Here is a 27,818-nt window from a genome sequence, read left to right on the forward strand (position 1 = left end):
TACGTAGCAGGGCTTTTTATTTGCATGCAGGCTGCTGCTAGAAGCCAGGACGTTACGTTATGTGCTGCATTTACTTCGCTGTTGGTGAATGATGATTTCCTGGAGCAGGTGAGGTGTAGGTCTGGGGGAAAGCCTTCTAGAAGAGACAAGAAAAGATGCAGGCATTTTAGGAGTGGAAGAAGGTATTAATTAAATTCTAAAGTTTCAAGGGGGGGAAATATTTGCCTTCTGCTTGGGGTAAAAATTGGTATCTGTATAATGATCATTTGGTTATCAAGATAGTTATAAATGTAAACATGCAAAAATTAAGCTCAAACATTAACTGTAATGTGTCACAATGCAAGTCAGTTAGGAGAAAATGGTTATTTCTTACAAGGTAAGAGCAGATTTTTTGAACTAGCAGAAAACTACTGCATAGATGTACTTCTGGCTTCAAGCCCTAACAGTTGCAGTTACCTATGTGCCCAGGACGATGATCAAGATTCAAATAATGGAAGGATTTATCATTGATAAAACACCTGATGGTGCTTTTAATCCATAGAGAAGTGACTATTTATGTTGTTAGTTCTCAGTCTCCAAAGGGCCAGTGTGTTAGTCAAGTAACACAGCAAAGCATTCCCATATTAGGTTTGGCTGTAATGAGTTCATTCGAGTGAACGTCTTGCACACAACCAGACTGCTGAAAAATGACTTTATTAGTCAGTCTTGAGACAGCAAGTACAACTCAGTTGATAATTATGTTTGATGGTTGAAGGATAGCCATGCAGGAAGTCACTCCAGAGGAACTTCTATAATGGCTACAGCCCACTGCTTGGCCAAAGTGTCAAGATTTTATTAAAGCCAGTTTCAGCATTTTAGAAATTTATGGGTAACTTCATAGATTCCAACAGACTCCTTTATTTTTTCATCATAGTCATTCCAGTCCTGTAAGAATTAAAATGTTACAACATTATCTTAACAGAAAGGGGTAGTATTTAAAATCACAAATACTATCTATTCCAAATTTGGGTTCTGTATTTTCTGAAGGAAGAGTTTATGTCCTTAACCTGTCTAATTCTATGTCAAACAAAAGTGAACACTAAACAAATTAAATTAGCTACAATCTTCTTAGTAGTTTTAGCTTAAGGAATCAGATTTTATGTGTCTGAAGACTGTAGCTAACAGACAAGTCTGCAATCATGGTGCGTGAAAGGATTATTTACAATACCCCATCTGGTCAGTCAGACAAGCAGATCTTCCTGTCATGTGGAATACCAACAAGAGGAACTGAATTTGAGATTCCTGCTCATGGCCAATGAATATTTAGAGCATCTGTGGGCTTGATTGCAGGGAGACATTTTGCTGTTTAAAGCAGCAGATCAAAATGCACTATGGATTTTTTAGTGGGCAGTAGCAGGCTCTGCATGGCTGGCTACTGTGCTGTGGTTCATGCTCCAGCCTGCTGTGCTTCCAAGTATATGTATGCAAGCCCAAAGAGTCTCCCTCTAAGCTTACAAGCAGTATTCAGCACCTGGAACATTTCTCATGACTTGCCCCAACAGTCCCAGATCAAAAGACCACCAGTGACTCCATTACAGATTTCCCAGTTGGTCACCTTCTCCATGGTTGTGGGGGAGAGGGAGAGGGTTCCCCTAGTATTTTTTCAAGAGTAAGCTACAATGATACTTTGCCTATTCAAAATATTGAAGATGTCCATGATTAGACACTTCCAAAGAAGCATCCTCAGGGTACTATTTGGAAGTGTCTAAAACCTAACATTCATGTTTCAAGATTGTTTCCTCCACTTACGTTACTTTTGAATGGAATAAGGAACTGGGACTTAAGACCATCCTTTTACACTTCTGGGGACAGGTAAACTGAGGAAAAAAGATGTACCTTTTCCAGCAAGTTTATTTCATTAAAAGGTGTGCCAGACTCTGCACCTTCAGCAGCAAACCCAGCCTACAAACCAGAATTAAAGTACACTTAGGTATGAGTCCATAAGTTTTAAATATGTTTAAAATAGCTAAAACAGGATTATACAGTACAAGTATTCATCATTACTGGAGCTTGCTTTCTTACAAGTGGGTATAAAGAATGGCCAAATTATCTGACCTATGGTTTCAATATAGGGTATGACCCTCAGTTTAATAAACATGGAGGGTTTAAGCCTGACTGTTCATGTAATTGAAATGCCCAAGTTTTATTTTTATATGTTTGAGTCCAAAAGACAAGGGATGTAGAATTTCATTTTAGCCTATAGCTATAGGAACTTAAAATTATGCAAGTAATATAGTAAAGCAAGGAAACCTCAGTTTTCCCTGAAAATTGTCTAACTTTTTTTCCTCCCAAAGAATCCCTATGGTATCACAGACTTAAATGTATCTCATATGTCTGTTAGCAGTGAATGCATTAGATTAAAATAGTCAAGATATTGCAAGGCATTTGACAGTGTACTCCAGTTTCACAGCAAGCTAAGAATGGAAAGCAAGAGAGGAAAAAAGACAAATTTTCTGTTTTGATTTAAACAGAATGAGAACCCAGACATCTCTGGCAAAGGGACCAACTGATTGTAGCTATCACCACCCCGAAGTTAATTTTAACTACAGAGGAGTGAAACAAACAACCACAAGGAGAATCAACCAGATTTTAATTGTAACCAGATTAGACTCCACACAAGCAACACAATTTCAGAGTGAGCTGCACTGTTCTTTGTCTACGTAACCATCCTTTTCTAACAAAAACTGACCTGAGAGAACTACACTGAAGTTTCCACCGGTGCACACATGAGCAGAGGCAGTGCCACACTCATCCAATCTTACCGTCCTCCCCTCCCCAAACAATGACACTAAAGGGATTACTGAGGAATAAAGAGGTCAACCAAGGTGGCTGCCTCTCTGGGATCCAGCACCCAAAGCAATGAATGAATTTCTAAAGATGGTACAGAACATGCTCACATATTAGGGTTTACACTTGGGTTAAAAAATATTTAATATTGCAGATTACTGTTATATTGGTCAATCAAATTCCTCAAGCATTTAAGAACAAAGACACAAATTAAAGAATGGACAGTCTAAGAATCTTTCTTGTGAACTACTTGGATTCTTTGCTGTGTATACAAGGAACTATTTCCTGGTTTTGCAAATGAATGCATACTGGACCTGCCTTGGATTCTTTGTAGACATAAAGCCCCACTAGCTTCTGAGAAGTTTGATTAAACAAGGAATGCGCTTTCTGGCCACAAACTTTAAAATGTTTTGGGGTTTGTGAAGATTAAAAATGTAGTCATACACATCCCACAATACACAAATGTCAATGTGAGTGGTGCATTTAGATCCAACACTGTATGCAGCTTTTACGTGATCAGAATCCAAGTCAATGTGAGTGGGGGAAGAAAGCAATAGATTTGCATCTCCACCAGCCACACTACAGAACTGCAGCAAAGAATGGAAGAGGGGGATACAGAGCCAGTGTAACTCAGTAAACATTTAACAAAAAGATCTACAGAACATTAAACCATGTGACAGGTTGCTGTAATACCAGCAGGGCTTGTATTTTTCTTTTTTGTGGTTTAGAGTTGATACTCTAATCTCTGCTAAATGGAGCTGAGTAATGAAATAGCTTGTCTGCCCCCTGCTGACTGGCTAAGGAGTAACAATAGCTGAAGCTTAGAACATACCTAATTAACGAAACAGGAATTCTTATCACCCAACTTTCCAATATAGCTTTCAGCATGCAGTTATTCTGCTTACACCTACAGGCTGTGTTTACATTGGCATCCCTTTCCGGAAAAGGGATGCTAATGAGACACATCGCAATTGCAAATCTGCGGGGGATTTAAATATCCCCCGCAGCATTTGCATTTACATGACTGCCGCTTTTTTCTGGCTTGGGGATAAGCTGGAGAAAAGCGCCAGTCTAGACGTGATTCTCTGGAAAATAAGTCCTTTTCCGGAGGATCTCTTATTCCTACTTGAAAGTAAGATCTTGCACAAATTCGGGGGGGGGGGGGAGGGAGGAAGGCTTCCCAATATTTGCTATTATATTTCTCCCAAGAGTACAGGGGAAAAATACCCAGGAATCTCCTGATAGTAATACACCACGGTTGGGGTGCTGTATGCTACAAAAGTAAGCTGTGCATTTGGGAAGTTTATTTTTAATAATGTGGACAGTGACAGTCAATACCTTGCTTTGCTCCTGATTCAGACTCACTGGCCTGATTCAGACACATTGGCCTTTTTGATAGGTACATTAGCTCAAAATATTAAATTAAAAGCATAATTATAAGCTAAAACTAAGGGATTTCTTACCTAGTAAGAAATATACAGGCATCTTCATTAGATTTTTCTTTACTTAGCCCAAAACAAAACACTACCAACATCCTTCATAGAATCATAGAATACTAGGACTGGAAGGGACCTCAAGAGGTCATCGAGTCCAGTCCCCTGCCCTCATGGCAGGACCAAATACTGTCTAGACCATCCCTGATAGACATTTATCTAACCTACTCTTAAATATCTCCAGAGATATTTAACATCCTTGGGATATTCCAAGGGGAAAGTCCCCCCACCTCCCATAAAGGAATCTAAAGGGTAATTTCCCCAGTGAGAATTTTGATTTTATTGGGAAACATATCAACAGAAATAGTTCTCATTAACTTCAGCTCAATTTTAATTATATTAAAAAGATTTTTAGAGATTTAGGACTTATTTTATTGGATTGCTATTTATGACAGAACTCGAACTTGATCTGGAGAAGCCAGGCTGACTTCAGCTGTATATGAGAGAGATGAATGTAAAAAACTGATGGATTCATAAAGAATGAGGGTAAGACTCTAGATTTATTTATTGAGGCATCATAACATGTAATGAAATACTTAGTCAAAGCTATCTTTTATGCACACTGCTTAAGACTTAACTTTGAGACTGTTGGGTTAAGAGTTTTTATAACCTCCCCTCTTGGTATTATTGAAATGAGATTGACAGCTGAGGGCCATGCAAACATGCATTGTACACACTCACAGGCATGTCACATTTTATTATATATACACACATACATTACTTGTTCTGGCTGTAAAGCCACTATTTAGTTTGTGTCCTTGACAAGTGGGCTTCTAGAGGAAAATATACTAGTTACAACACACACCGAAGTACTCCACTTTATATATGCTTAGTTTTGCACAGAAACAGGAAAGCTTTATTGATACTTGACATTTCCTTTCCTTGGTATTAGAAAATGAGCTAGAACAATAATACAATTTAAAATGTCACAGCAGTCTATAGGAGGGATAAAGCACAGGTTTTTATCTGTTAGTCTACGTAACTTACTCCTAATCCTACTGGAATAATAGCTTAAATATAGCAAGGAGTTAGTTTACGTAGACCATGACCAGACATATGCAAATCAACAGCTGACAGCAGGAAGAGAACTGTAGACTCCAAGGCCTGAAGAGACCTTGACCTCCTGTATAACACAGGCTATCAAATTTCACCAAAATAATTCCAAGAGCATGTATGATAGAAAACAATACTAATTGTTATTTTAAAGTGATTGATGATGGAAAAATCCACCACTGCTCTTTATAAATTATTCCAATGGTTAATTATCATAACTTAAATTTACAGTTTATATCCACTCTAAATTTATTTAACAAACTTCCAGCCTTGGAATTATGTTATACCTTCTCTGTTAGATTGAAGAGCTAATTATCAAATACAGGCAGTCCCCGGGTTACGTACAAGATAGGGACTGTAGGTTTGTTCTTAAGTTGAATTTGTACGTAAGTCGGAACTGGCGTCCAGATTCAGCCACTGCTGAAACTGACCAGCGGCTGACTACAGGAAGCCTGAGGCAGAGTTTCTCTGCCCCGGGCTTCCTGGAATCAGCCGCTGATCATTTTCAACAGCAGCTGAATCTGGACGCCTGGGACAGAGCAGCTGGGGCGCTGCCGGGTAGGTCCCCGCAGCGCTACACGTCGGCGCTGCGGAAACCAACCCGGCAGCACCCCAGCTGCTCTGCCCCAGGTGTCCAGATTCAGCTGCTGCTGAAACTGACCAGCAGCGGCTGAATCAGGACACCTGGGGCAGAGCAGCTGGGGTGCTGCCGGGTTGGTCCAGTAGTGCCGAGGAGCGGCGCTGCGGGACCAACCGGCAGCGCCCCAGCTGCTCTGTCCCAGGCGTCCGTGAGAAAAGCCTGGTCTGCTGCAGGGTGAAGGGGGCGCACTAGGGGAATCAATACAGGCAGTCCCCGGGTTATGCGTATCCGACTTATGTCGGATCCGTACTTACGAACGGGGCTTTTCTCGCCCCGGAGGATGCGGGCGGTGGAGGACGCGGGCGACGGGATCGCCCAGACTCGCCGCGGTCCCACCGCCCGGGTCCTCCGCGGCTTTGCTCCGCGTCTCCCTGGTCTGCTGGGGGACCCCCCCCCCCGCAGACCAGGGAGACGCGGAGCAAAGCTGCAGAGGACGCGGGCGGCGGGATCGCCCAGACGCGCCGCGGTCCCACCGCCTGGGTCCTCCGCGGCTTTGCTCCGCGTCTCCCTGGTCTGCTGGGGGCCCCCCAGCAAACCAGGGAGACTCGGAGCAAAGCTGCGGAGGACCAGGGCGGCGGTACCGTGGCGCGTCTGGGCGATCCCGCCGCCCGCGTCCTCTGTGGCTTTGCTCCGCATCTCCCTGGTCTGCTGGGAGGGCCCCCAGCAGACCAGGGAGACGCGGAGCAAAGCCGCGGAGGACCCAGGCGGTGGGACCGCGGCGCGTCTGGGTGATCCCGTCGCCCGCGTCCTCCGCACCCCGCATCCTCCGGGGCGAGAAAAGCCCCGTTCGTAAGTACGAATCCGACATAAGTCGGATCCGCATAACCCGGGGACTGCCTGTATTGATTCCCCATAGAAGTAGCTATAAAATAGATCAAGTCACTCCTAAAAGCAAAGGAAGCTTCAGGAGGTAGCCAAGTTAGTCTGTACAGGATAAACTTAAAAAGCAACTAATGGTCTGGTAGCACTTTATAGACTAATAAAACATGTAGTTTACATGTTTTGTTAGTCTATAAAATGCTACCAGACCATTTGTTGTTTAAGTTTATCTTAAAGCAAAGGTTAAGTTAAATAAATTGAGCTCTTAGAGTCTGTAAATATAAAACATGTTTCACAATCCTTTGTTCCAGTGGCTCTTTTCTGAACCCACTTCAATTTACCACCATCCTTCTTGAACTATGGACAATATATTCCAGCAGTTCTTGCATTAGTGCCAAAAATAGCAGTAAAGTAACCTCCTTACATCTATTTGAGATTCCTCTTTTATGCATTCAAATAATTCATTAAACCTTTGGACCAAAACTTGTGATTCCCAAATCTGTTCCAGAATTACTGCTTTCTAGGATAGTTCCCTATCCTGCAAATATGGCCCACCTTCTTTGCTCTTAGATATACAATATTCAGCCATATTAAAAGGCATATTGTTTGCTTTTGCTCAGTTTACAAAGTGATCTAGATTCACTCTGTATTAGTGATCTGTCTTTTTAATTATTTACCTTCCCCCCCCCTTTTTTTGGTCAGCTGCAAACTTTATCAGTGGTGATTTTGTTTTTTTCCAGGTCACTGAAAAATGTTAAGTAGCACATGGCCAGGAACCAATCCCTATGGTACCCCACTAGAAACACCCACTCAATCATGATTCCTCATTTACAGTTACATTGTGAGACCTAATAGTTTAATATGTACCAAATTACTTTTCTGTTCTTCTAGTTCTCAAAATGTGATGGAGGTACCAAATGAAATGCCTTACAGGAGTCTAAGTATCAACACTAGTACCATTATCAACCAAATTTGTAATCTCATTTTAAAAACAAGAGAGTTTGACAATCTAGTTTCTATAAACTCGTGTTAATTGCCATTCATTGTATTACCCTCCTTTTAGTCTTTATTAATTGAATCCTTTATCAACTGCTCTCTTAGCTTATCCATGTCAGATTGACAGGCCTCCAATTACTCAGATTATTCCATTTACCCTTTATAAACATTGGTACAACATTAAGCTTTCTTCCAGGCTTTTGGATCTTTCAGTAAGTCTTGGAACACTGAGGAAATCAACATTAACAGTTCCACAAGTCCTAACCTGCTCTTTTAAATCTCTTTTGAGTCACATTATGTGGACCTGCTGCTTTAAAAAGTGTATCTTTAGTAGCTGTTATTTCACACCCACCTGAGATACTACTAGAAAGGAAAAGGAGTTATTATATGATATTACATCATCTGTTTTTCTCCAAATACAGAACAGAAATGTTTATTGAACACGTCTTTTTTTTTACATTATTACTGATTATTCTATCATTTCCATCTAGTAAAGGACAATTGTCTACAATTCCTAGCTCGTGATTTATATTAGTAACTATCAACTTCCTGTTTCTTCTATTTATTAAATTTTATTTTTCTACTGTTGCTTTTACTTCCCTTGTAAACCAGGTCCATTTTAAACAGTATGTCAGCCTTCCTTCAATTGTGGTATTGTGGTTTTTTTGGGGACCATCTAGTAAAAAAGTGTTCCTACACAATTCTCAAAGATCGTTCACATTTTTCTGATTAAGTTGTTCCTTCCAGCCAGCATGGCTTACAATTCTTTTTACAGCTTTATAAAATTAACCCTTTTAAAGGACCAAGTATTTCTATACAAGAAGATTTACCTGGTGTTGCTCAGGTCGTCAACTCAATTTTTATTTCTTGGAAAATAAAATGAAAATGTACAAGTTTCATTTAAATCATTGCTCTTGGAGTGGTGTGGGGGATGAGGAGTTCAGTGTGTTGCATGCAACAACCTAGTGGCCAGTTAGACTGAAGGCAAGAGAAGAGTTGGGCTTTATCGATCTTGACCAATACTCCAGATATTGGTGTGACGGCACGTTGGGGGTTCCCCGTCTCCTGCACCCCGAAATGGCACAAACAGACTGCACCAGCCAGTGGAATTGAGGGTGGTTTATTGCTCCTCCAGCACAGTGCAGCACAGATGTAATCTGGTTACAGGAACTGGGCTAGGATGCCTCAGGCCCCCTTGAGATGGGGGAGACTGGGCCCCTAAACTCCAGCCCCTTCCCCTAGGCTCTCCTCCATGCCCTCCGACAGCCAGCAACCAACTCACTAACTTCCAGCCCTGCCCCCCAGCCAAGGCAGCATTCCACCTTCCTTTGTTCCTCTCCATGGGGGGTGTCTGGCCACTGGTTTGCATAGTGACTCATCCTGTTTTGCTGGGTCGTGGTACCCACAGCAGCCAGTGGGGGTTACCCCAGAGCCAGCAGCATAGAAACCAGCCAGGTACCCCCACTACGTCACAGTTCTCCCCCCTCCGAGAGCGAACTGAGCAGGGTCACTCCGCTCGTGACCTAGGGAAGTTCGGGTCCTCTGCGTGGGAACCCGCCCTGGGGACATGGGTGCTCCCCTTGACTCGGGCCGGCCATGGCGAGGCCCCACGTGAATTGGCTTCCCTCTGTCCACTCGCCGCCCCGCTCCAGGGCGACTGGCACAGGCCTGTCCTCGGGGGTCACACCCACCCTTCCACTGGCCTTGATCTCTGGCCAGGGTCTCTCGGGCCGGGGCCATGAGCCCAGCGAGCCTTCTCTGGACAGCCAGGGCGGCTTCCACCCCCGATGCTCCATCCAGGGAGGACTTCCCCTCCCATAACTCTCTCAGCAAGCCCAGAGGGTCTATCTGGGGTAGAGACCCCCAAGCCGCTTTCCTCCTGTCTTGGGCCTTCCCGCCCCTCTGGCAGGAGTCACAGGACCGGCAGTACCGCTGCACGGCTGTAAAGATTCCCGGCCAATAGAAGTGCTGGAGCAGCTTCAGCCGGGTGCTCCGGATCCCCCGGTGGCCCCCAACGGGGACATCGTGGGCCAAATACAGCAGCTTGAGGCGATACTTTCGGGGGACGACCAGCTGCCGCTCTACCCTCCATGCCCTCGCCTTCCTGGGGGGGAGCCACTCACGGAACAGGAGCCCACGCTCCTGCAGGAATCTCTCCTGGCCACCTCTCCCCCGGGGCTGAGCTGCATGGAGGCCAGCCTGGTCCCTCAGCCTCTGCAAGGAGGGGTCTGCCTGCACCTCAGCCTGGAATCCAGCGGCTGAGGCAGGGATCGGGACCTGTCCCCCACCTCTGCCTAGGTCCGGAGTCCCAGCCTGGCTGGACCCCGTGTCCACTGGGATGGGACCCTGAGGACGCTGCCAGGAGTCCTTCCCTGGACCCACGTTGCCAGCCCCTCGCTGGCTCTGGCTCCGGGTAGTGACTAGAGCCCGCTGGGATTCATGGGGCCACTCCTCTAGGTCATTCCCCATCAGCACCTCGGTGGGCAAGTGCGGGTGCACCCCCACTTCCTTGAGGCCTTCCTTCGCCCCCCATTTCAGATGCACCCTGGCTACAGGCACCTTAAACGGGGACCCGTCTATGCCCTTCAGGGTCAGCTGGGTGTGGGGTAGTATCCGCTCTGGAGCCACTATGTCGGATCGGGCCAGAGTCACCTCCGCCCCCGTGTCCCAGAAGCCCGTCACCTTCCTACCATCCACCTCCAGGGGTATGACGCACTCGCTCCGCAGGGGCCGTCCTGCCCCCACCCGGTACACGGAGAAATCCGCCTCCTGAGAATCAGACCTCCCAGGGGAGGTGCACTGAGCATCCTTCCCCTCTCTCTGAGCTGAGGTTTGCCTGCCAGCCCCTGCCTCTGGGGCAGCCTGCCCTTCCTCCCGCCCCAGCCAGTTAACCCTGGAAAGTCCCCGGTCCTGGGACCTGGTGCACTGAGCCCTCTTGTGGCCTTTTTGCCCACAGCGATGGCAAGTTAGGCTTTGGGCTGTCTCTGTCCAGGCCCTGGCTGGTTCTCTGGGGCGCAGACGACCTGTTCCTTGGTCTCGCCCCGTAGTTGACTCCCTCCGTCGCTCAGCCGAGATCCGGTCTCTGCGCGGTTCCCTTTCTCTCCGGGACTCCCGTTCACACCCGGACCGGCTCTCCGTGAACTCATCCGCCAGTCTCCCGGCCTCCTGGGGGTTCTCTGGCCTCCGGTCCTTGAGCCACAGCCTCAGTTTGGGTGGGCACGCTTCATAGAACTGCTCCATCATGACCAGCTTGAGCAGCTCCTCTGCGGTCTGGGCTCCGACTCCAGACACCCACTTGCGGCCGTATTGCGCCAGGCGGGAGGCCAGGTCCACATAGGTCTCCCGTGGCCCTTTCTGTACCCCCCGGAACTTCTTCCTGTACATCTCGGGGGTCAGCCCGAACTTGTGCAGCAGGGCCTCCTTGACTCGGTTGTAATCCCCTGGCTGTAGGTCCTCCAGCTGACTGAGCACTCCGGCCGCCTCCTGGCTCAGTGCGGGGATGAGCTCCTGCAGCCAGTCAGCTGGGGGAACCCGTTGCAGTCCACAGGCCCTCTCAAAGGCACTGAGGAACCCGTCTATGTCACCCATGTCCTTCAATTGGGCCACCACGAGCCTCTCCAAGCGTCTGGCAGTCCTGGGACCCTGGGGCGCATCCGCACTCGGCGCAGCCGGTGCCCCGCCGGTTCTCCGCTCTGCCATGGCCAGCTCATGCTGCCGCTGCCTCTCTCGGTCCTGGCGCTCCCTCTCTCGGTCTTGGCGCTCCTTCTCTCGGTCCTGGCGTTCCTTCTCTCGGTCCTCTACTTCCAATTCCCTGATCCGCAGCTGGATCTCCAGCCACCGCAGCTCCGCTGGGCTGGCCCCTGCCCTAGATGGGCTACGGCTTGCAGGCCTCCCGGGAGACGCTGTCTCATCTCTCCGGTGGGTTCCAGCGCTCCTCCCCCTCTCTGAGCCTGACACACTCTCAGGTGGGGTCTGGCTGCTTCCCCTGGGGACAAGATCCTGGCCCCGTGGCTGGTCATTCTCTTCCAGCTGGGTAATCAGCTGGGCCTTGGTTGCTTTCCGCACAGGCAAGCCCCTCTCTCTGCACAGCCCCACCAGCTCTGCCTTCAAGAGTCGGGCGTAGGCCATCTGCCCGCTGGTCCCCTTGGTGCAGACTCACCAGTCTAGTGCTGCAGCGCCCCACGATTCCAGGAACCGCTTCGCTCTGTCTCCAGCACGCCTGGCTCCAGGGCTCTTGCTTCTACTGCGCCTTGTCGCTTGCCGCTGGGAGCTTCATCCACGGGGTGCAGTGCATCCCACTTCTGACACCAGTGTGACGGCACGTTGGGGGTTCCCCGTCTCCTGCACCCCGAAATGGCACAAACAGACTGCACCAGCCAGTGGAATTGAGGGTGGTTTATTGCTCCTCCAGCACAGTGCAGCACAGATGTAATCTGGTTACAGGAACTGGGCTAGGATGCCTCAGGCCCCCTTGAGATGGGGGAGACTGGGCCCCTAAACTCCAGCCCCTTCCCCTAGGCTCTCCTCCATGCCCTCCGACAGCCAGCAACCAACTCACTAACTTCCAGCCCTGCCCCCCAGCCAAGGCAGCATTCCACCTTCCTTTGTTCCTCTCCATGGGGGGTGTCTGGCCACTGGTTTGCATAGTGACTCATCCTGTTTTGCTGGGTCGTGGTACCCACAGCAGCCAGTGGGGGTTACCCCAGAGCCAGCAGCATAGAAACCAGCCAGGTACCCCCACTACGTCACAATTGGCGAGACAGAACCAAAGAACGATGCAAGAAACTGAATCTTTTATAGAAATTCCTTCTTATGCAAAACTATGGATTTTGCTGCATCATGTTGTAATCAGTCACCTTGTAGCATATGTTTATCTGGAGATCGTTTTCATTGTTGTTTTGCTGACAATTTTTCTGGGTGTTGCTCCACCCTGATTTAGATGGGATGTATTAGGAATGCTTGCTTCTAATTTCAGGTTGTCAATCTGTCCCCCACCCCTGTCATCAAATTCAATGGGTAAATATGAAAATTGCTTGGTGTTTGAGTCTCTGGCCCCTCCTCTGATCATCTGGATGCTGTGCTGGCCTTCAGACTAATCTCTTCTCAAACACTCATTTTCTTCACTCACACCAACAAAAATTACATAGTTGCTTTTGTAAAAACAAATATAGTACTTTACTCTTAGAATATTTTGTAACTACTATTACAAATTCTTCCATAATACAAAACACATTCTTACATTTTTAAATTAAAGAAGAGAGCAATCCTAAGGGTAAAAGGGTAACCACAGTGAATCACGAGGACCCTTCTGGTCTGTTCCTGCTTTAACGTTAACACCACAGTCAGCTTGTAACATCTTTACCCACAACTCTGGGCCATTGTTTTCTGTTACCGGCAAGGTACATTGAGGCACATTACATTGAATAGGCTATATTCTGGCTACACTTTTTGTCTCTTATGAGCTTTTCTAAGTTCTTTCTCCAATTCTTTGGTGGTTCATTCCTTTCTTCCTTGAACCTTGGGTACTCATATTTCCCAAATCTCTGTCTAAGAATTCTTCAGCTTCTCGAATTATCACTAGCCATTCCACTTGCCCTTCCAGTTCAAGAGTCTTTTCTTCCAGTATAGCCATCAGCTTGCACTTTGTGCATGATTAAGTCCCTTCTGGCTTCAGACAGGAAAGCAAACATGGTATATCAGTTGCAGGTCGGCACCACTGTTATATCACTGGCTGTCTTGAAATGACACAGAGCTGAACCTGGAGGGAAAGTTTCCCCAGCTACCTCTGCAACTCTGTCAGTTGCTTTAGTTTGTGGTTCTCAATATTGCTATCCAGTGATTATTACACAAATCTCTCTGCTTAGCTCAGCCCCTCACAATCAGGGAGCATTAAACCATTCAGGGCTGATCAATACTCCAAAGATCAGAACCACACTACCTCACCAAACAGACTGATTCCAGCTGCTTACTCAGGGGCTACTGAATGATCTATGCAGCTTGTATACAGAGAACAATTAGCCAGACAGACCACTCACCAAGACTCAACCTCCAAGCAGAGTCCATAGCTATCCCCTTGGAAACTCTCTTAGGGTGTGTCTAGACTACCTAGTTTTGTCGACAAAAGTGGACTTTTGTCGACAAAACTATACCAGCGTCTACACTACCGCTGAGTTCTGTCGACATAACGTCAACAGAACTCAGCAGTTTTGTCGACGCTGGTATACCTCATTTTACGGGGCATAACACCTTCTGTCGACAGAACTCTGTCGACAGAAGGTGTTATTGCCTGTAACGTTGCATCCAGACTGTCGACAGAAGGTGTTATTGCCTGTAACGTTGCGTCCAGCTTGCTTTGTCGACAGAACTCAATGTGTCTGGACGCTCTTTGTCGACGGAAGTTTTGTCGACAGTATCTGTCGACAAAACTTCCGTCGACAAAACGCGGTAGTCTAGACGTACCCTTAGCTATCTCGGTTTATAGCTCAGAGAGACTCTTTAACTTGATGCTTCCAGCTGTGTGTTCCAAAAGAGACTATTGATGCCTTCACCAAGTCTTGCTCTGCCTTTCAGTCTCATTTTGTTGAGACTACACGTCTACATTTGTAGAGATGGCTAAACAGCATCCAAAGTCAGGTTAGACAACTCTCTATAACTTGTACAGAAACCCACAAAGATCTCTTCTCATCAGTGACCCTAATTAGGCAATCCAAAATGTGAGCTTTAGGACCCCTTGCCTCCTCTTGCTGCCCTACCCTAAAGATCCTCCAAAGAATTCAAGTCTTCCATGCTCAGAACTTACAAAGTACTTCAGGAGGGACTTAAATTAGGTGAAAAGGGAGAGGTAAGACAGATAACTGCAGAGAGAGAAAATTATTGGAGAATCACAGTGCACTCCAAAACGAGCAGTGCAATTCTCAAAAAGAGAGTGTGCTACTTCAGTGTAGAGTTTAGCAGAAAGATACCAAAGGACTGTCAAAATAAATTGTTAATAAGAACTCACCTGTGGTTGAAAGTCAACTGGCTCAAGACCCCGGCACTCAAACTCCACGATTGTCTTAAACTTCTCACTGTCTTCAGCCTAGGAACAAGTCAGAATAGCATTTAGTATTTTGCTAATGAAAGGGAATTAGCATCTGTTAGTATAAATATAAAATGTAGTAAAATGTTTAGAAGCAGCATGACCAAACTCTGGATGAAAAAATTAGAATGATTACAAATGGATGATAACTAATCAGAATTTCTTAAACTTAGAGACTGCTCTGGGCAAGTCTCCGAGCTGTTCAAAGGTAGGTTCTTTGAGACCAAGGTAAAACTACTACATATGCTTAAAATATGATCAGTTGAGTGCCTGATGTTGTCTGTGAAATATTTAACAGATGGATTTGATGTGTGAGTCTGAATCAGGAGCAAAGCAAGGTATTAATTGACTGTCACTGCCCACATTATTAAAAATAAACTTCCCAAATGCACAGCTTACTTTTGTAGCATACAGCACCTCAACCATGGTGTATTACTATCAGGAGATTCCTGGGTATTTTTCCCCTGTACTTTTGGGAGAAATATAATAGCAAATAATGGGAAGCCTTCCTTCCCCCACAAACACACAGAATTTGTGCAAGATCAGGGTTTGGTTGTGCCAGGAAAACGGGATGTGCCTGGAATGTGATTGTCTCCCATAAGACAAAAAGAAGAAGGGGGGCGGGTGTTGATAGGAAGGACAGTTATACTGCAAAGTGACCACAGGCGGGTGGCCACACCAGGAAGAGTGGCCAGGGCTCTCCACGTTGCTGGCCACTGACCCAGGTAAGTGACCCTCTTACTCAAACTCTCCACCCAGTCTTCAGTCACAGTGCTGGACTGTGGGGGGGCACCCCATTCCCCACGCCAAAGTTGGAGGCTGGGACCAGGCAATGGAGCCCTGGTTCCAACCCCTCCCCTGGAGCAGCTGGTAGCCAGGCCTGAACACTGAAGCTGCACCCCCCCCCCCCCATTGGAGCTGGCAGCTGGTGCTGGGCAGTGAATCCCTGGCCCCCTCCCTGGTGTACCTGGAGGGGAGGGTAAGCTACAACACTGTTCTGCCAGCTGCCCCCTAGGCCTCCTGCCCTGAACACCCTCACTTCCCCAAACTTCCCCCACACCTCTCAGCCCCTTTTCCTGACTTCTGCACCTCCCCCTCCCTCCCGAATGCCAGTCCCCTGCCCTGAAGGACCTGAGCAATGCTAGGTAAGTTTTCTAGTAATAAACATCACATTTCTAATGCTTATTTCACATACATCTGTAATAGCACACAGAAAAACTTACATTATAAGGCTTGATTGTGTCTCTTAAAATATCTGAGGAGGAGAAGGTAGAATAATAAAACTTCAAATTTACCAGTCCTCAACACAAACTCAAGAGCTGTTGCTTCAATCACTGAATAAAAAAACAAAACCAAAAACAAACTCCCAGCCCAAAACTGTCGTCCCCCTCCCCCCTGCCCAAAAACAGCCACCATTTCTGTTTAGGCCATCAAAATCTAAAACCCCATTTTTCCCCAGTGTTACCAAAAATTTCATTTCCTGCTTTGTTTGCCTCTCAAGGAAGAAAATGCATAAATACTCTTGTAATATGACTTTAAGGCTCCAACCATATAATTGTTGCTCTTATAGATCTCCTAAAGTCAATGGGATGTTTGAGTGCAAATTATTTACATGATTGAGCACACAGAACTCCGTTATTTGTGTCTGTCCCCCAAACTTACCCGACTGATTCCTCCAGTGCTTGGCTCCTCTGGAAGGGGATTTGGTTGGGTGGCACTGGGTTGCTTGGCTCTGAGGAAGGGGGATTTGGTGGGAGGGGGGGGCTGGGGTTCCTTTGCTCTGACAGAGGGGGATTTGGTTGTGGGAGTGCCTGGCTCTGGTATCAGCTGGTAGAAAACCTGCCAGTCTCTAGCAGCAGCCCCTGGTCAGGCAGGCCATGGACAGGGGGCATGGAGCAGGGGGTGGGGGGCCAGAGGCATGTAAGGGCAGGCAAAGACAGGCGGAGAGCACAAGTAGGGGGTGGGTCTTGGGAGGAAGAGGTAGCTCAGGAGCATTTTGGGGGGAAACGGGACAGTGTGTGTGTGGGGACTTGGGGCAAGAACAGCAGGGTGGGGGATCACGGGTCTGGGTGCTTGTGCCTCCCAACCCCACTTTTTGGGCACTTCTGTGATTCTGGGCTAGAAGAGCTGGGCCCGCCCCAGAGCAGTGCCCAGCCAAGGCAAGAGACAACACGTGGGGAAGCGAGGAGAGCTTTGTCATTTGTGAACTCCTCCCGCAAGTGCTGGGAGCTGAGGCATGGGGGGGGGGGGCCCTCTTCCCCATACGCTGAATTTACCAGTGATCTGGGGCCTGGCACCCGGTTCCCTGCCCACTGACTTTCAGCTACTCAACTGCTTGTCACTGGACCACCTCACTTGATTTCATATGGACACAAAGCGCTGTTGAGCAACTAACAGCACCTTCCGCCTGCTGGAATTGTACCAAGCCCATGTGACCAAGGCAAGGCTAATCCTCGCCAGCCCTTGCTCCGCCCATTGGTAGCACTCAGAGAGCTTTCCCAAGGAGGCCAGAGTTGTTCCCATTTTACAGTTGGGAAAACTGAGGCACAATGGTGGCTGAGACATGCCTGAGGTCACAGACCAGGCTGGACTAGAAGCTCAGTTTCCAGTGGTTCAGGGGCTGTTTACACAGGTAGCGAAGACGTCGTGACTGCAGCACAGGCTGGCATAACCCGGCTTGCTGTAATCTGGCTAATGTGGGGAACAATTGCGGGATGGGGGGTCTTCAGCAATCAGGCCCTGGCTAGTTTGTGCTGCGACCCAGCCACCCCTGCTCAAAGGAGACAGTCCTAGAGCTGCCCACCGGCCTGTGGTGCAGCCCAACTAATGGCAGCAAGGGGCAGAGACTGATACCCAGCAGCCGTTCCCTGCCCCCGATTCTCCATCTGCTCAGCCGCACCCCCAGGCATGCTGAGCCCTGTGGGGAGAATGCTTCAGACCTAGCCAATTCATTCCCCTTGCACCGCAACACCTGCCGAGAGGCACAACAGGGCACGGCCCCTGGGACCCCACAGTGTGGGAGACAACAGGGCCTGACCTGACCCCCAATTCAAGGGATCCACTTGAGGGAGGGGCATGGCACCAAAATCCCACTGGTGCACAAGAGGCTACAAGGCCTCTCTAGGGGGCGCTGGCTCCGGTTCAGTTCCAGGGCAGGGGGCACAGGCTGGCTCACGGAGGTATGGATGGGCTGTGGAGACCTGTCCCTTCTAAGGGGCACCAGCCCCTATCTAACCCCATGCAGAATTACAGAACACTAGGGCTGGAATAGGCCTCGAGAGGTTATAAAGTCCAGTCCCCTGCCCTTACGGCAGGACCAAGCACCCAGGGCTACTTAACACATAGCCCATTGGCCTCATGCTGCCCCCAGCCAGTTTGTTTGCAGCCCACGGTGAGGTTTGGGTTTATGTGGAGATCAACATGCAGCTGGGATGGGAGCCAAAACTAAAAAGTAGTCAATGTAATGGTCTTCTGTTGAGATGTGTTTTAGTAGTTAAATTCTTGGACTGTCATTGCCTGTGAAAAGTGCTGTCACGAGTGGAAATCAGGTAAATGTTGCATTTTATTAATGTCAGCAGAACTGACTTAAATAGGGCCTACGTGTGGTACAGTCCTGCCTTAATCTTTGTATTCATGCCTGTCAGTGTGAGAGAACCTATTTGCTTGTATATGCAACCATACCTAAGTTGAGGCCCTCAGCATGTTCTGTGAGTATCAGTGTGGTTCTCAGGGCTTCCAAAGTTGAGTAGCCCTAGTTCATCCCTGACAGGTGTCTGTCTAACCTGCTCTTAAATATCTCCAGTGCTGGAGATTCCACAACCTCCCTAGGCAATTTATTCCGGTGATCAACCCCCCCGACAGGCAGGAAGTTTTTCCTAATGTCCAACCTAAACCTCCCTTGCTGCAATTTAAGCCCATTGCTTCTCGTCCTATCCTCAGAGGCCAAGGAGAACAATTTTTCTTCCTATTCCTTATGACACTCTTTTAGATACCTGAAAGCTGCTCTCATGTCCCTTTTCGGTCTTCTCTTTTCCAAGCTAAACAAGGCCAATTCCTTCAGTCTTGCCTCAAAGCTCATGTTCTCTAGACCTTTCATCATTTGTGTTGCTCTCCTCCGGACTTTCTCCAGTTTCTCCACACCTTAACTGAAATGTGGCGCCCAGAACTGGATATGATACTCCAGCTGGGGTCTAATGTGGGTGGCTCATTCCCTGCCTAGGGGATGTGAGACTGGGTGGGTTAATTTCCACTCCTTGGCTACATCTACATTGGCAAGATTTTGCACAAATACTTTTAATGCAAGAGTTTTTGCGTTAAAGTATTTGCGCAAGAGAGCGTCTACACTGGCATGTGCTTTTGCACAAGAGATCTACTTTTGCACAAAAGCATCCATGCCAGTGTAGACGCTCTCTTGCACAAGAAAGCTCCGATGGCCATTTTAGCCATTTGGCTCTCTTGTGCAAGAAATTCATGTTGCCTGTCTACACTGGCCTCTTGCGCAAGAACTGTTGCGCTAGAGGGCTTATTCCTGAGCGGGAGCATCGTAGTTCTTGCGCAAGAAGCACTGATTTCACACATTAGAATGTCAGTGTTCTTGCGAAAGAACTCCCCGCCAGTGAAGACAGGCAGCATGTTTTTGCCGCAAAATCATGCCAATGTAGACACAGCCATCCTGTTTATTCTTTTCCTAAGCCAGGAGGGACACAGTGGTTCTGATGGGGGCTCTGCAGGAAGGCAGTTCACACTGCTCCCTGCGTGAAACCCCTTGTGCAGGTGCTAAACAGCTGTCCAGCCCACCCCAGAGGTGACGGCATTTCAGCGTGCCTGAAGCAACACAGCACCAGCAATGGACGGGAACGGCTCCTGGGTGTGGCTTGCTCATGGCTGCTTCAGTCCCATTGAATGGGCCTCAGCCTCTTTCCTTTCCCTCCGCTGCTTTGCAATGGGAATGTAGTCTCTGGAGGAGAGGGGTGGAGGCAGGCACAGGTGTCTCCCTGCAGCAGATGTAGACACGTTTCTGTATTAATCATTCTCTCACTTTAGTTTTTAGCTTTGTATTGAGTCCTTTTACATGGAAACTTTGTAATACATCTTGGTAGAATAGTCCCTAAACAAGTGAGGTAGAGACTGTCCCTGTGGGGTGAATGAGGTGGGAATGGATAAGGTGGAAGGCAAGTACCTCTGGGTAGTTGAGAGGGGAGGGAAGCCAGATCCAAGACCAATGAGCCCTGGGAAGTGGGCCCATTGAAAGGAGACTGGACCTGTGGACGCCTTGGAGGTCAGCAGCAAGGGCTTGCTTTGGGAATCCCCGTCTTTGGAGGAGAATGTGGCAGCATTGAGACTTCCCACAGAAGCAGGTGCCACAGACACTAATTGCATGGGAGGGCTCTCTCAGCACATGCATAAGATGACAGATCTACAGGAGGGGGGAGCAGTGGCGTAGTGGGGCCAGAGGGGTCAGTTGCCCCTGGGCACCAGGCTAGGGAGAGGCAATTTAATCCCATTCTGCTTCCCATCATCCCTCAGCTCGCCTGCTCCTACTCCGCCTGCCACCAGCAGCTAGAGCCTCCTCCCTGCCTCTCTGCTCCTAGCCTGACCCTCCTCCATCTCTGCTGGCAGGTTAGTGCATGCGGGAGTCTGGCCCCAAACTGGAGGGGGAAGGGGAAGATGCAGTACAGGTTCCCCTCCTCCCCAGGTCAGGCTTAGCGGTACAGAAGGTTCAGAGCCCTGCCACATGGTGGGGGGGACGGGGGGACGACGACGACAACGCAAATTTTTCCTTTGCCCTCGGGCGCATAACACCCTTGCTATGCCTCTGCCCACATCTACATTTGTAGTCACTGTATAGGGCAGTACAGAACTTGTAAATACCTTCCAGTATTTTTAACTAGCTTATTACTGTTGTATTTATTCCATAGGAACTGGCTACATAGCAAACATTTTAAATATCAATTTTCTTTTCCTGCATGTTTCTGCAGTAAACTTTTACATAGACATACCTTTACAATGTCACAACTCAATTTAGAGAAAAAAATCTAACTTGGGGTGGACAGAACTTTGTAGAAACGTCCTAAGTACCAATTCAGACAGCTTGCAGCTCCTTGCATGAAACTAAGTTTCTAATATCCTGAGAGGAAAGTGAACACTTAACACAGACACTTGTGTGGATACTATTAGTTTTCCAAATGCAAGTTGAATCTCCCTGGTCTGGCACCCTCGTGACTGGAGTGGTCCTGAACAAGGGACGTTGCTGGACCAAGGTAGGCCAGACCCAAGGGAGTTTGCCGGGGACAACATGGAGGTCTGACCTCTTCCAACGCTTCTGCCTGGCTCTGCTGCCCCTAGCCCGCTCCCAGGACTCTGCTTCCTGCACCTGGCTCTGTGTGTGGGGCAACAGGAGCTGCTCCCAGGGTTTCCTGCCCCCCGTCACTGGCCCTGGGTGCTGCTGTCGACCAGACCGGCTCTGCTTCTAGCTGCTCTCAACCTCTGTGGCTGGGGCTCTCTGGTCTAGCAACATCTGTGGTCCTGCCAGACCACAGATATTGCTGGACCAGAGAGGTTCAACCAGTACCAGACAGGGATTTTTGGGATCCACTCCCGAAACCCTTACTCCTAAAAGTAGTTTCATTGAAGTCAATAAGTGTACCTGTGTAAGTATAAGGTTTTCAGAATTAGTCCTTATTTTGTAAAAAAAGATAGGTGATGAAGAGACAAGGGGTCTATTTTTGTTGGGAATGCTAAGGGCACAAAATACAATGAAGGATGAATCAGGTGCTCCTTTTTATCCTTCTACCATATGGTAAAGGCGAGAGGTCACACAATGAAATTGAAAAGCAAAAAGGGCTTTAAAAAGATAAATGGAAATTCATGCTAGGGTGTAGATGAGTGGCTTTTAAACTGTAGGTCACCTTTGAATGGGGTCACCACGGCTGGCTTAGACTAGTTGGGGTTCAAGGCTCAAGCCAGAGTCCCACTGCTCAGGGCAAAAGCAAAATCCCAAAGGCTTTAGCCCTGGGCAGCAAGACTCAGGTTACAGGCAACCTGCCTAGGGCTGAAGCCCTTGAGCTTTAGCTTGGGCCCCGCTGTCCAGCATAGTGGGGCTCAGACTTCAGTCTCCTCACCTGAGGCAGCGGAGCTTGGGCCAACTCAAGCTTCAGTTCCCTGACCTGGGATCATGAAGTAACTTTTGCTTTCAGAAGGGAGTCATAGTATAAATTAAATTTTGAGAACCCCTATTGGAGACGATCACCAGCTACAGAACAGGAAAAAAAATTCCTTCCCATAAGACACTGCTTATTTATGGATATTAGGGGAGGGGAGCTTTCCTTAAGAACTATCCAACACTGGTTAGATACTGACTAGCTAGACCATCAGTCTTCTGTGCACTGTGAATCCCTACATTAATAACAAAGTTTGATAACGGAAAAAAAAATCTAGAAAGTACAGAAGTTATCCAGAAACTTCTTGGCCATGTGTGTTTTTATCCTTTTCTTAAAAATAACTTGCACAAACATGAAGACAAACATAGTGTGTGTGTGTGTGTGTGTGTGTGTGTGTGTGTGTGTGTGTGTGTGTGTGTGTTTTTTTTTTAAGACAAGCATCAGCAAGTAGGGGAAAGTAAACCCCAATAAACATGGCTAAAAAGCAACTTATAACAGAAAGTTAGGACATTCTATTTAATAGATGCTCACTTAAAATGCTTTTATAAATTAGTTTAAAAAAAAATCAAGTTGATAGCATTCCTTAAATCACGTGAAAAAGCCTACCAATGGAATTCTCTCTGGAACACAGCTTGCATTTCTGCACCATAGTGGCACTCCCTCTGCCTCCCTTAAGAGGAGCACTGTCCTAAAAAAATTACAAATAGAGCCATCACTTTTTGTCAACTTTTTTTGTGTTCTAATTGAGCAATCAAAAACCAGTGTAGTGACAAAAGTGTTTTTTAAAGGACAATGGCAAACTAACGTGATTATATATATGTATGTTGTTAATGGTCCCCCTCCTCCCCAAGAGAAGGAATATTTATAATTCACAATGCTATGGTTAAAGAAATACTATACATTACATACTAAATTGTAAATAATAAATTACATATAGAATGTGTCTTGACAATACAGATAAATATTCTATGGAAAGAATAGAATGTATTTAACCTTCAACCAGCCTGCAAGTACTACTGATTAGAGCACTAATACTGCACACTGTTGTGCCTACATGTAACAGGTTGCAGAACTGGGACCTGAAAGAACAGAAGAATGGAGTTGTGGTTCAGGATGAGAGTCTGAGGTTCCAATTCCAAATTAGACCACAGACTTCCTGTATTACTTTCGGCAAATCACTTCACCTGTCTGCTTCGGTTTCCCTATCTGTAAAAAATGGGGATAACAATTCTCTATTTGAAATAGTAAATATGAGAAGGCAGTCAGATACAGTGATGTGCATGACAGAAATGCTATAAAACAACACCACTACCTTGCATAAGTTAATTTATTATCATTACTCCTTTTCCCCCATCAGGTTATCTAAGCTTCCAGGAAACCTGCTTTATCATTAGCAAAAAGGAAATGCTCTACTGGTAAAATGCAACTGCAAGGGCACTTTAAAGCCAGTAAGTTTCCTCAACCAAGAAAGTAGATTTGATGAGGGGAAGCTTTTTAAGAAAGACTTAAAATAACAACCACCAAAACCAACCATTCCTACAGCACATTTCATTCAAGAATCTCAAAATACTTGTGAACATCAAGTCTGACAGTACCCCCAAATAAAGATTATTATTAAAAGGTAGGGATGTAAAATGTTGTTTAGTCAGCAATTAAATACTGTTAAAAAGCAATTTAAAATACTACAGGCTGGAGCAGGCTCCCACCCACAGTGTGCTGGATATCCCTAAAACGTGATGCCAAGTCAACCCTTCACATCCCTATTAAAAAGCTGCTTTATGCAGCATTTAAGGTAGCATATTCCCCATTTCCATCAAATTCAATTTTACATAGTATGCACTGGATTTTTTAGTTTGTTTTTAAACTAACATTTTACTGTTCAGCAATTTACCATTAATCGCAGATATTGCCATTTTTCAGAAATCTCACTGCAGTTCCCACATTTCATCTGGAAAAGAAAAACATACAGAGAATAAAGTTGTTAGTAAGTTGCTCAATAAAACAGTTCTAGCCATTCTTAGACTTAACTCTAAACCCCTTTTGTGTTGAAAGGTCGTAGGACAGCTGCCCTGAAGAATCAGGGTCCAGAACCTAAACTGGGGTCGTTTTTCATAGCTCCCTTAGTTTTTTTTACTGAGCTATAACAATGTACACAACTTGAGGATCTTTTCAGGGAATTTTCCTGAGAAAGGAAACAGATTACATGCAGGAGCCAATAAATAAAGCTGGGAATAATACCGTATTTTCCGGCGTATAGGGCGACTGGGTGTATAAGACGACCCCCTATCTTTTTAATTAAAAGATAGGGTTTCATCTTATACCCCAGCGCCCCTCCGCCTCCTTTGCTCCCGGTGTCCCTGGTCTGCTGGAGATGGTCCCCAGCAGACCAGAGGCACCGGGAGCAAAGGCGCCAGGAGCGCCTGGGCTGCCCCCCCGCCGGAGCCCCTCCGCGGCTTTGAAAGCCGTGGAGGGGCTCCGGCGGGGGCGCATCCCAGGCGCGCATGGGATGCGCCCCCGCCGGAGCCCCTCTGCGGCTTTCAAAGCCTCGGGGGAAGCCGGCGGCGGGGCATCCCAGGCGCGCATGGGATGCGCCCCCGCCGGAGCCCCTCCGCGGCTTTGAAAGCCTCGGGGGAAGCCGGCGGCGGGGCATCCCAGGCGCGCATGGGCTGCCCCCCCGCCGGAGCCCCTCCGCGGCTTTGAAAGCCTCGGAGGGGCTCCGGCGGGGGGGCAGCCCATGCGCGCCTGGGATGCCCCGCCGCCGGCTTCCCCCGAGGCTTTGAAAGCCGCGGAGGGGCTCCGGCGGGGGGGCAGCCCATGCGCGCCTGGGATGCCCCGCCGCCGGCTTCCCCCGAGGCTTTGAAAGCCGCGGAGGGGCTCCGGCGGGGGCGCAGCCCATGCGCGCCTGGGATGCCCCGCCGCCGGCTTCCCCCGAGGCTTTCAAAGCCGCGGAGGGGCTCCGGCGGCGGGGCATCCGGCGTACAAGACGACCCCCGATTTTTGGGGGATGTTTTTTTAACATCAGAGGTCGTCTTGTACGCCGGAATATACGGTACATCCCACCAGTTTGTCAACCAAGCTAGTCTTCCGCCAATTAAAACTTAAAAATGAAATTGAAGTCATAAGAACAAGAGAGAATGATGAATATTATTTGGATAGAGGAATGTCCATGATTGTATTCACCATAACTGATCTTTAATGTAAACATATATACGACAACAAATGGTCTGGTAGCACTTTATAGACTAACAAAACATGTAGATGGTATTATGAGCTTTCGTGGGCACAGCCCACTTCTTCAGATGACCAGAGTTTTGAGTTTAGGATGTGCAGACCCACAATAAATGGGAGACAGGGGGGGGGCGCAGAGACAGGGAGGTAGAGGGAATCAGTAAGTATCTGAAGATTGGGTAGTTAAAACGAAGCTGATAAGAATCAAAGTCAATTGATAGTATCCTTCTTGACATAGGAGTCCACACATAGAGCTGTTTGCACCTTCATCGGCTGTTAAGCTGGTAGTGCCCCAACCATCCTTCATCATGATTGAGTCCATTAGCATTTGAATTGAACTTGCCCATTACCTCTAATTCCAATGTTTCTCTGTGTATCTGGCTAATAGAACTGGCTTGTGATAAGACAGTCACTTGAAGATCTTTTAAACAGTGATTAGGAAGATTAAAGTGTTCCCCAATAGGTTTCTGTATGTTTGCTTTACATATATCTGATGTGTCCATTGATTCTTTCCCACAGAGACTGTCCAGTTTGTCCAATATATATAGCAGTGGGGCATTGCTGGCATAGATCAAATTATTGGATATGCAGTCAAATGACTTTTTGATTTGGTACCTTATGTTTTTGGCTCCATTGACGAATTTGCTAGTATAGATATGTGGGCAAAGTAGGCACTGTGTTTGGTTTCAGGGCTGGGTTTCTGGATGCTTATGATGTGGCTGTGTGGCATGGTTACTGGAAAGAATTCATTTCAGGTTGGGGGGTTATCTGTCAGCAACATACATATGACAGTCACTCAACTTCCAGAAAGTGCTTACATTAAACAAACAAATCTTGACACAACTTGAGGATTAAATCAAATCCTTACTTTTATTTAGATCAGTGGTTCCCAACCTTTTTGAGCAGATGAACCTCTTTTTAATCTATTAACATTTCAAGGACCTCCATCACAGGGGGAGGGGAAAAAAACGCATATAAAAAAAAGGATCGGCCCCATCCTTACTTTTAAACTTTCCACAGACATCCTGAAGTACCGTCACAGACCACCAGAGGTCCACGGCTCACAGGTTGGGAACCACTGATGACACAGTGAACATGCTTGAAATGTGCCATGATACCGCTAACACCATATAATCAACTAGATACTGCCAAAAATAAATCTGAGATGGCAATGAAGTGCCATGACAACTGGTCACGTAGGAACCATTCGACACTGGTCCACACTGCAGACTTCCATTAGCTACCAATACTTCGTGCAATTGTCCAGGGGTTTGGAAAATAGCAGAGAGGAAAAAAAAAAGCTTCTGGTGCAAACCCACGCAACTGAGAATCACGGAAAGGCCAGGCTGAGGGGGGTCCTCCCTCGCTCTCCCATGCTAATTTGGGGAAGCGGATCTAACGTTTCATCAGCGGCGGGGGCTCAGACGAGAAGACCGCTCCAGGGGGAGAGTCCCTACTTTTTATGCTCTTCGTGTGATGCCGCTTTGACGGCGCGGTATTGGGCCCTTTCTTCTGGTGCGCCCTACAGGCTTGCATCGGGCAAAAGGGCTGGTTCACCCTTGCCTAGCACTGTGCCCCCCCCCCCCCTTGCTAGCAGGGTACGCCGTACCTTCAAGTACCAGCGAAAGTCTTCCCCCACCGGCCTGAGGTTGGTAACATTCTCCAGCGTCGCTTTCAGCTGCAGCCCGATCTTCTGCAAGGCAAAGGGAGGCGGATGGAGTCAGCGCGCTGCAGCCCCCGACCCCAGGCGCCGCCAGCGCCGCGCCCCCCACTCACCTACCCCCATGCTGCAGGCCTGCTACGCTATAGCCACGCTCAGCAGCTGCGCCCAGTCCCGCGGCTCCTCCCTCAGGCATGGGAGGGGCGGGACCAGCGCCGCCCCCCGCGGCTTCGTCACAGATTCACCTACTCCCGCTACAGGCCGGCTACCAACTCTCGCGATGATTGGGGGAGGGGAGGGCGTTCAACGGCTCGTGGTGTTTTAGCGTTCCGGTGGATTTTTGCCCTTCGACAGGTGTGGCCTAAATCCCGTGACTGAAGCTGGAGCCGCCCTTAGTCAAGATGGCCGCCATCTGTTACTTTCCATAGGAATGAAGTCTCAATCAAGATGGCCGCCAAATCCCTAGAGTCCCGTTCCAAGATTCCGTGCGGCAGCAGAGGGGCTCCTGGGTTTGGGACAGGGAACTGAATAATGAGCTCTGTGGCTACTTTCCAAAAGCCCCTTGCCTCTAAGAGATCGTTTGAAACAGTGTTCGGACTTGGGGTTGGGTTGAATTCTGGAGGCCGAAGTTTCCCAATTGGCGCCTTTTTCTCGAAGATGATGCTCAAGCAAGGGAATCTTTTCAACCTAAAATACTTAACAACAAACAGTTATATTCTCCACATGTAAATTTGCCTGAAATATGCTGTTTGCATGGGCAAAGTTCACAATTACTACATCCTTATGTCGGGGACTCGAACCCAGACGGCTTCGGTTCCTTGTCTGGCCGCAAAGAGACAGGCAACACCAGCAAAGTCCAATTACA

General features: G+C 47.7%; 1 protein-coding gene across 4 annotated transcripts; it reads right to left on the reverse strand.

Annotated features, from left to right (window-relative positions):
- On the reverse strand, positions 1-27,279 carry CZIB (CXXC motif containing zinc binding protein). 4 transcript variants are annotated; one of them, XM_075935993.1, is made up of 8 exons: positions 27,074-27,279; positions 26,903-26,986; positions 23,957-24,013; positions 22,672-22,753; positions 16,129-16,160; positions 14,828-14,905; positions 1,876-1,941; positions 1-136 (listed from the first exon to the last, which is right to left on the reverse strand). In XM_075935993.1, exons 1-8 carry the CDS (start codon positions 27,077-27,079, stop codon positions 71-73), a joined length of 471 nt encoding a protein of 156 aa, XP_075792108.1. In that variant the 5' UTR covers positions 27,080-27,279; the 3' UTR covers positions 1-70. The 4 variants fall into 4 exon arrangements, with proteins under 4 accessions (XP_075792108.1, XP_025042080.1, XP_006126439.1 ...); XM_006126377.4 differs by lacking the exon at positions 1-136 and adding an exon at positions 678-924 and having other exon boundaries at positions 27,074-27,265; XM_075935994.1 differs by lacking the exon at positions 1-136 and adding an exon at positions 678-924 and having other exon boundaries at positions 27,070-27,265.
- Between the last annotated feature and the right edge of the window lie 539 nt (positions 27,280-27,818).

The sequence above is a fragment of the Pelodiscus sinensis genome, chromosome 9 (assembly GCF_049634645.1).
Source record: "Pelodiscus sinensis isolate JC-2024 chromosome 9, ASM4963464v1, whole genome shotgun sequence".
NCBI lineage: Eukaryota > Metazoa > Chordata > Testudines > Trionychidae > Pelodiscus > Pelodiscus sinensis.

Bases quoted from the DNA above. Each gene is read 5' to 3' on its own strand.
- CZIB (XM_006126377.4), bottom strand. The intron at 24,014-26,902 runs GTACGGCGTACC...TTTCTTTTCCAG, and splicing joins ACTTTCGCTGGTACTTGAAG to ATGAAATGTGGGAACTGCAG. The intron at 925-1,875 runs GTACATCTTTTT...TAATTCTTACAG, and splicing joins AAATAAACTTGCTGGAAAAG to GACTGGAATGACTATGATGA.